The sequence below is a fragment of the Crocuta crocuta genome, unplaced genomic scaffold, assembly GCF_008692635.1.
Source record: "Crocuta crocuta isolate KB4526 unplaced genomic scaffold, BGI_CrCroc_1.0 scaffold854, whole genome shotgun sequence".
Taxonomy (NCBI): Eukaryota; Metazoa; Chordata; class Mammalia; order Carnivora; family Hyaenidae; genus Crocuta; species Crocuta crocuta.
Genome location: NW_027531536.1, coordinates 1,193,333 through 1,202,506, shown reverse-complemented (window position 1 = coordinate 1,202,506; position 9,174 = coordinate 1,193,333). Strand labels below are relative to the sequence as shown.

Here is a 9,174-nt window from a genome sequence, read left to right as displayed (position 1 = left end):
CCGACTTTCGCTTAGGTCATGATCTCGCGGTTCGTGGGTTCGAGCCCCGCGTCGGGCTCTGTGCTGACTGCCAGCTCAGAGCCTGGAGCCTGTTTCAGTCTGTGACACCCTCTCTCTCTGACCCTCCCCTGCTCACGCTGTCTCTCTCTCTCTCCTAGAAATAAATAAAACATTAAAAAAAAAAAAAGGAAAAAAAAATGTATGCATGCCAAACAGTATACATTTTGTAAGAACAGGTACAAATATCTACAAATAAAAGGGTTGACATCAACCAGATGAAAATAGCTGCTTTGACTGGTATGTGATCGAGGTGAGTGGGGACAAGAATAGGCATGGAAGACATGGGTGGGGAACGAATGAATGAAAGAATGAGTGAATGAATAAAGAAGAGAGGGACCTTTCACGGACCCATGATGATAAGACGCCATGGCTGAAAAGGATGATGAAGGCCCAAGTGGAAAGGGAAAAACAAGGGCTAGTCTAGATGATGGCACATGGAGAACTTAGTAAATACTTGTTCACTTGAAGGAAGGAATGAAGTCTGTGGTAAATCCTGTTTTGCAAAGCTAAGAATTCTTTTGCAGTATGGATCAGGGCTATTTACTGAATTATTTCAGGAGTTTTAATTTCAATATAGACGAGTTTTAAAAAATATGAGCACACCCAAATTTGAGACATCTGGAGACGTTAAGAGAATTTATTCTTTTCCTCGACTTCTTGAAGTGTCATAATGGAACTTCCTTCTGCTCATTTGAACAATGCCGTGAAGTTTGACTTTGGATTCTCAGCCACAGAAATATTTCCCAGCAAATATTTGACATTTTGATCAAGTTTTGGTTCCCTTATATGTGGTCATTGATATCCAGAGTCTTTGCTGGAAGCACCGAGCTGGAATCTGCTTCTTGATCTTCAAGGTTATCGCAAGTTACTGGGCTTACAGCCGGGGATGATGGTGGGCTAACCTACTAACGTCCTTTTTTATCTGCTACTGTATAAGATCTGACTTGTCAGAGCATTCTAGATTTGTGTTCTCCCTCCTGTCTTTCCAGAGGATAGAGCAATTATCCCCAGGCTTCCATCAACCTGTTCTAGGTTTTAAACATGGCTGACATTTGGCTTTCACTGATTTCAACTGAACGAATATCTGTCAGTGTGATTAATTAAAGCTCTGGCTCTAGTAAAATGAACTTGAGTATGACGGCCAGCCTATCACCTAATCCCCCTGTGACTCTGGGCAAATTAAATGTCCTGAGCATTTGTTTCTCTGAGCAATATAGATAGTAGTTTACTCAGAGTTGTGGTAACTCGATTAGATGATGTAGTTCAGGCTTACCACAGAGCTGGTGCCTCGTCAGTAGCCGTTATTATGATTTCTTCAGGGAAATCATCATGCTAGGCCTGTGAGGAGAGACCAAGAAACATACGAAAAAGTTCTTAATTTCGTGGAACTTGGAGAAAGAGGACAAAACTCAGAACGATGTGAGACAGGACAAGCGAGGTCACATATCCTCCTAAGAGCACTGGAAGACATTCAGAGAACTGCTTCTTCATTTTTTAAACAAGGAAACTGAGACTCAGTGTTATGTGACTTGGTGACGAGAACATTGCCAGTGAGTGGCACAGCCTCCCTAGGAACCCACCTCTCCCATGACTGAGCCGGGCCAGGTGGATGTGCCTCTGTTTCCAGTGGACAGAGATGTGTCAGATGGCTCTGAGGCAGTGTAGAGGGCAAGGCCCCACACATGCCCCAGGGGACCTTCGTCAGCAGGTGTTAATCCCAAATGACAGGTCACTGGGGCCCGAGCACGCAGAGTCAGATACAGAGTGGCGGAAGGCTTCCAGACTGGGAGGGAGTCTGCGGCCTGGTACCCGTAGGCTGTCAGGTGGCGGGCCCTGAGACTTTTCCTTTGAGAAGCTTCATGCTAACAGGTGGGTGGCCACTAGGAAAGAGGCCCTGCTTATATCGTACCTGCGTGTCCCCTTTCAGTTACCAGCCCTGGCTAAACAGCATGGGTGTCCTCTCCTCCCTTCCCTGAGTGAGTTGGCCTTTCTCTCCACGGGCAGACGGACCCCTGGAACCAGTCTCCCATATTTAAGCATGATTGGGCCTCGCCATTTTGGTCATGGCTGGGGGGCAAGGGAGGGGCTGTTGTGTTTCAAAATGGAATAAACAGAACAGCAGTATTAAAAGAATGAGGAGGTTGTTTAGTGAGGCTTGAAGAGACTACAGGTGTTTCCTCCTGTGTTGAGAACCAGTGGCCCCTGGGAATTGCATTTCCCCTTGAGCAGGGCCCATGGCGGACCGAGTCCTGCTAACACGCCTGTGGTGTAGAAGCCTGGATGGGTACCACAGAAAACTCAGAATTTTCCAGGGGTCTTTGGGGCTCCTCGTGGGCGTGGAGAGGTCCAGGACTGACACACTTGCTCCCGCCGTTCGCACGCGCAGGCATTTCCACACTCGCCAGGCATCACACCACACTCTGATGACTCCGGTCATCGGGTTGCGGCCTTCTGCGCCGTGTTGTTGTTCGGATCCAGCTGGCTGGCTCTGCGAGTCTGTGGCCGGTGGGCCTCCGGGGGAGCACACAGTGGGGTGACAGGCAGCCCTGCTGCAGAAAAAGCGCCCGGTACCTGAGGTGGGAGGATGTGATGACGCTGTGCTCCCGCGCAGCGGGGACTCGGGCCTTTAAAAAGCTGAGGAAACAGCCTGTGAGCAGGCGGTGGCTACACTGGAGGAGAGCACACCCAGGTCTCGCAGTAAAGCAGCCAAACTGTCTGCTTCAAAGAGAAAAGGCAACATCCTGTCACAGGCCATGCTCTGGCAGAAACGTAAGTGGTTTGACCGTGCCTGTCAGAGCCGTGTAGGCACGGGCAGGGGCGGGGGGCTCACCGGTGAGCCCACCCGGGGACCAGGGGTGGGGGAGAGGATGTGGGGAGCCGGGTCCCCAGCCAGGGGAGCGCAGGGGCCAGGTGGGCGACGCAGCCCCGCGGAGAAAGCGGCCCGTCAGAGGTGATGCTGATTTTCCAAGGCTGGAGGGGAACGAACGAGTGTGTTCCAAGGTGGGACAGCTCATCGCGTCGCCGCTGCGAGGCATGAATCACCCTGGGGAGGAAAGGGCAGTTCATGATTCACACAGCAGGAAAGCCAACTGTGACCTTGGTTTGGGGCCGAGAGGGGAAAGCCATGGGGTCCTTCACATGACTGGCTTCAGTTTTCATCTGCGGGTGCTCTGTGGCCCGGGGTTCAAGTTCTCGGGCCTGTTGCTGGCTGAGTGACTTAGGTTTGGGCCGGAGGCGTCATTTGTTTGCGAGCGCGCTGGGACAGTGTGGAAACTTGGCTCGGGTCCGGTCTGCCTCCCTGGCTCCGCTGTCCTGCCTATTGTCACTCTTCTCGGTGCTCGGTGGCGAGGCCGTGTGTCCCAGAGCAAGGGGGCAGCGGGTGTATCTTTAAACCTCAACGTTTATCCCTGGGGTGGGATGGAACAACTGTGAACTTTACTTTCCATTTGTGGGATCAAACAGAGACTCCTGTTATTAATAATTGAAATCATACAGAGATTATCTATGACATTCCTTTCTTGAAAAAACAAAGTCAACTCAACAGCCTCATGAGACTTGAACCTTACTGGGGTTTAGTTCTGTGCTACCTCAAGAGACCAATATTACCAAAAAAAAAAAAAAAAAATTTACTCTGTCTTATCAAAGGTGATCAGTTCTTTACAGTATCTTTTAACAAATTCATGTACAGCCTACTTCAAGCACACCTCATAGAAGAGAATCTAGATTTACAGAAGATAAATTGGGGAGTCTTTATTTTACAGAAAGATATTCTCTTGGAAGTCTTAAAGTTCTGAAAATATACCTCCATCGATTAAAATGGAATTTATAGTCCTCTATCGCCAACTCGCTGTTTCCTTTACTACTTGTGTAAATTCTCTGGAATTGAACATGCTAATGGATAATTCAGAGGAGAGATTTCAAAATTTCTCAGGTTGTGAGGTCTCGTTGTTGTTTGATGCTGGCAAGATGAAATTTTTTTTTTTTAAATAAAAAGAGATGAACTTCAATTTGGGCTGGAGAGCTGTGGAATCCTTCCAAGATAATTAGAGATATGCTAATATGGGTGGTGTGCACAGTTACATGAAGCAAGACCCTGACCTGCAGAGGTAATAGCAGCTGGCCCCACAGGAGGAACATCCAGCCAAGGGTAGGCATTACTGTCTTTACTGGAAGTGCTGAGTGTCTGTACGCCCCTCACGCTTAGAGCTGAATTGGTGAACTTTATATGAGCCCTTGGGGGGACTTCTGCCTTGGTTCCTACCTATTCAGAGTAAGTCATTTTCCTTTTTTCTTTCTTTTTTTTTAATTTGTAGGCTTCTCATATGTAAAATGAGGTAAAAACACTATCTATTCCTCAGAGCTACCCTTACTGTGGTAAGCTGACATGCTACCATATTGTTGACTGCTCTGGTTTTGCTTCAGTGTCTGAGACACAGGTTGCTTTCCTGCATTCACGAGCCGCCGTATTCCCCCCTCTTGGTTATGCACTACATTTTTCCTTCTTTAATTCCCCTTGAGAGATTAGCAGCCGTTTTTTGGTTTTTGTCTGTGTGTGTGTGTGTGTGTGTGTGTGTTTTCTTAAGGGGATACTGGAGGCATGTTTCTTGCTGACACCCTGGATGTCAGTCAGATCCAGCAAATCCGCATCCTTAGGGAGACCGTACTGTAAACTCGTCAGCGGAATAACTGGGGTGATGGTTCTACCTGTTCGGATGCATACAATCCAAATTCTCTTTAATTGTCCTTTGGCACCTTAAAGGGAATTAAGAAAGGCCCTTGGCACTGGACCCCTTGCCCCGGATCCAAGTAACACCCTTATCCAGGAAACTGAGGGGACCTAGGTGACTGGGTTCTGTGGGGAAACCAGTAAAAACAGGGCAGCATTGTCAGCCCACTTCGAATCACCTGATGGAAGGGCAGAGTTTGAAATCAGGCACCAAGAGTGCTGAAAAGGCACTTTCTTTTTTCAGAAAACACCCTCGGGCCATGATCTGAAATGACTGTGCTATGGGGTTCTGGAAAGGGTTAAGAAAACATCCACTCTGTAAATGTTGTCTCCTCCCTACCTGGCCCATGATCCCTGTTTTGAACACAGACTCTGGTTCAGATCAGCTCAGAGCTGTTGGCACACAGAAGTGGAGATCTTCGAGCCCCATCCATGGATCTGAGCTTTGCTTGACCTGCCAGTTAGATAAAGAAGTCACGCCACGTGCAGCTTCTCCTTCTGGGCTCTGCACTTCAACCTTCAGGTCCCGAGTGGATGTGAATTCACATCCACTCCAGCGAGAGGTCCTTGTTAAGGCCGACTGGTCACAGTGCAGTAGAAACAGCAGAAGCGAAGGTGAGGCAGGTCTGGGTTTGAAAGTTGGCTCGGCAGCTTAATTATTCAACCTTCTCAGATTCTTACAAATCTGGAAAATGGGAATTTTGATGTCTGCCTTACAAGGCTTCTGTCGGAGCTAAAGTAGGGAATGTAGGTAGTGTTATCACGTCTTCTGAGAGTGGTGAGAGAGCACTTGCTGTCCTCTGGCATCTCCTGTGTGTCCATCCGGAGGGATCAGGGTTACATTAAATTCCTTCCTGTCTCTCCTTTTCCACACTTTGATTAGAATAGTTAAAGAGACATCATCAAAATATTCTTGTGTGATGGCATCTTTCAAACAATTTCCCACGGCCAGGGGTCTGCAAACCATAGCCTGAGTGCCAAATGGGTCCCACCACCTGTTTGTGCAAATAAAATTGTATCAGAACATAGCCATATCTATCCATGTATCGTTGGGCTGCTTTTGTTACAACGGAAGAGCTGAGTAGGTATCCGAGACACTATAGGACCTACAAAGCCTAAAATATGTACTATCTGGTCCTTTACAGAAAATAGTTTGCCGACCTCTGAGCTAAAATGATTTGGTTCATACTTTAGATACCCATTTCCTTAGGTTTCTCTGCCTCCTGGGGTCACACAATGCCAGCACCAGTGGGAGATAAAATTGGCAGTCAATTGATTAAATGATTTGCATAATGCTGAAATTTGATTTGATTGATTTCTTCCTTAAAAGCTATGGAACCATGTATAATAAACTCAACACCATTTGTTACAAAATGAATGAGTCACATAACAGCTTTTTATTGTTGTTCTTTGCGTAAGGGAAGATTTACATGATAATGAAAGGCAGGCTGCCCAATTTTCTTTGAACTGGCGAGTTGTCCTGATGCCCTATAGACATGGCCTGGCTGTTCTGGGTGTTTCTTTGCTGGGGTGCCCAGGGAGGCACCTTGCGAACAGGAAATAGTTATTATTAAGCTATTATGGCATGAATGTGCCTTTGCTTTCCAACAACTTCAACAGAGCAGAGGTTCACAAATAGATCATTAGGACCTCTAAATTCTCACGAACGTAGAACTCTGGATTTTATTCCAGAGTTCCACTAAATAGCCAATTTAAAACATTTCTTTAACATTTATTTATTTTTGAGAGACAGAGAAACCGAGTGTGAGCAGGGCTGAGAAGAGAGAGAAGGAGATACAGAATTCGAAGCAGGCTTCAGGCACTGAGCTGTCAGCACAGGACCCGATGTGGGGCTCAAACCCACAAACCATGAGATCATGACCTGAGCTGAAGTGAGATGCTTAAGCAACGGAGCCACCCAGGTGCCCCTGTAACCAATTTTTTTAAATGTTTACTTTTGAGAGAGAGACAGAGACAGAGACAGAGACCGAGAATCCGAAGTAGGCTCCAGGTTCTGAGTTGTCAGCACAGAGCCTGACAGAGGGCTCAGATTTATAAGCCCTGAGATCATGACCTGAACCAAAGCTGGACGTTCAACTGACTGAGCCATTCAGGTACCCCTAAATAGCCAATTTTTAAAGGGAAGTGAAAATTCAGTAAAACAAGGAAAACCTATAGTAACCATCTAATATTGGAACTTCTCTCTTGCAGGAACTCAGTCAAACTTGTAACAAGAAGTAATTTAGGGCTGTGGAGTACCATTAACATTTCTATTGTGTGTTACAACCTTCGCCCACTTAGTAAGCACCTTTACTTCTTACCAAGTTTTTGTTATTGATTCAGTGGTTCTTGTTGATAAGGAAAAGTAGAGTCTAAAAGACAGACACAAAGTCACATGCACAGACGGAAGTAAAGTAAGTGACAAACATCTACCAAGCACACAGGTTAATTGGTAAGAAAGCAATAATTTTCAGGGTGGACACTTTCATTCCTTCTCCCTGTATTTACTAAAGTAAAATGCCAACTTTGTTTTTCTCTATACCCAGAAAGTTGCCAAGTCAGAGGTTTGGAAATCTCTCTTCCAGTTCGAGTCTGCAAATCTGTTCTGTTGTGAGGAACAAAAAGAACCAAGATTGACTAGCTTATTAGCTAACTACCTGGACATTTAATCAGCTTAGAAGTTCTGTGAATTTTTGCTTTTAAACCTTCCCTTTACAAAATAAAGGTATTAGGTTTTTCCTCCCTCTGACTTCTTTCTGAAGAAGTTTATTTTTCCTGTCAATGAAGAAGTCTACCAATTTCTAACTTTGAGCCAGCCAAGCCACAGTTGGCTAATCGATCAAAGTTATTAACGTAAGTTTCAAGTTTATGAAATACTTGGCAACATCCTAGCTTAAACATTTTTTTAAATGTTTTACTTATTTTTGAGAGAGAAATAGAGACAGTGTGACCAGGGGAGGGTCAGAGAGAGAGGGAGACACAGAATCTGAAACAGGCTCCAGGCACTGAGCACAGAGCCTCATGCGGGGCTTGAACCCACAACCGTGAGATCATGACCTGAGCCGAAGTCGGACGCTTAACCGACTGAGCCACCCAGGTGCCCCCTAGCTTAAACATTTTTGTAGAACAAATGCTTGAGGAGAATGGGCTTGCCTGGGGTAGAGAGGCCTTCTCTGGAATCTTCTTGTCCTGGTGGTGTGATGGTATGGACAGAGCAATGCTTTGCTCATCCTTTTTTTTTTTTTTTTAAACATTTTTATTTATTTTTGTGTGTTAGAGAGAGAGAGAGAGAGAGAGCAGGGGAGGGGCAGAAGGAGAGGGAGACAGAATCTGAAGCAGGCTCCAGGCTCTGAGCCATCAGCACAGAGCCCGATGTGGGGCTCAAATTCACAAGCTGTGAGATCATGACCTGAGCTGAAGTTGGACACTTAACCAACTGAGCCCCCCAGGCGCCCTATGGACAAAACATTGTTCTTGCAGACAGGAGACATGGAGTTTACTTTCTAATCTACAGGTAATTAGGTGTGGGCTATAGGTGAGCCACCTAAGCACCCTATTTCTCAAGTGTTCCAGCTATAAAAATAGGACTTGCCTTTTCCTGGCTAAGAGCAGGAAGACTGAATTTGACTTCCAGTTCTTTCTCTAGCTGTAATTGCTGAGCTTTCATGAGTGAGTCTACAAAATAAATACATGTTTTCAAACACAAGTCTTTAGTTTAGTAGAAGGCATTCTCCCATCTACACAGAGCAGTAGTTTTCAACCGTGCCTATGCACTGGAATGCTCCGGGAGATTGAAGACATCCTAATGCCCAGGTCCCAACCCAAGCATTCTCATTGAATTGCCCTGGGCATCAGATTTTCAAACCTTCCCAAGCCTTTGTCATGTGCAGTCAAGGTGAGGACTACGGACCTGGAGGTCACAGGGGACGGCTTCTAATATTCCTTCAGACATTATAGTGCTGTGGGCAGAACCTGTTCTGTCCTTTCCGCACAGGTGCGAGCCAGCTATGGGGCACAGAGTACTTGGCACCTTGCACTGCATCACATGTTCTGTTGCATCAGATTGATTCCATTTGCTTGCTCGTGAGGAGACCTGAAACAACATGGATTTAAATAAGACAGCGGTACAAGCTCTCTCCCCCTGACGAAGTCCACAGCAGGCTGTGCAGGGCTGTATGCAGACTCTGCAGTCTCAATGCCTTCTCGGGCTACTTCTGTCTTTCTGGTCTGCTGTCCTTGGCATGTGGCTTTTGTCCTCAAAGTTGCTTTGTGGTTGCCACTTTAGCTCCAGCTAAAGTGTTTTGGTGTTTATCCAAACCACCTCTGTGTTTTGGATAAAGAAGAAGAAGAAACAAGAGACGCAAAAGGATCATGCCTCTCTATCATTG

At 46.2% G+C, this 9,174-nt stretch overlaps 1 protein-coding gene across 1 annotated transcript in view; it reads left to right on the top strand.

Moving 5' to 3' along the window:
- Positions 1-2,632: 2,632 nt before the first annotated feature.
- The window catches only part of POU2AF1 (POU class 2 homeobox associating factor 1), a 23,567-nt gene continuing 17,025 nt past the window's right edge, over positions 2,633-9,174 (top strand). Inside the window, exon 1 of the mRNA XM_077772676.1 lies at positions 2,633-2,829. Within this exon, the coding sequence (XP_077628802.1) occupies positions 2,814-2,829 (16 nt within the window). The 5' untranslated portion in view covers positions 2,633-2,813. The remainder of the gene's footprint in view (positions 2,830-9,174) is intronic.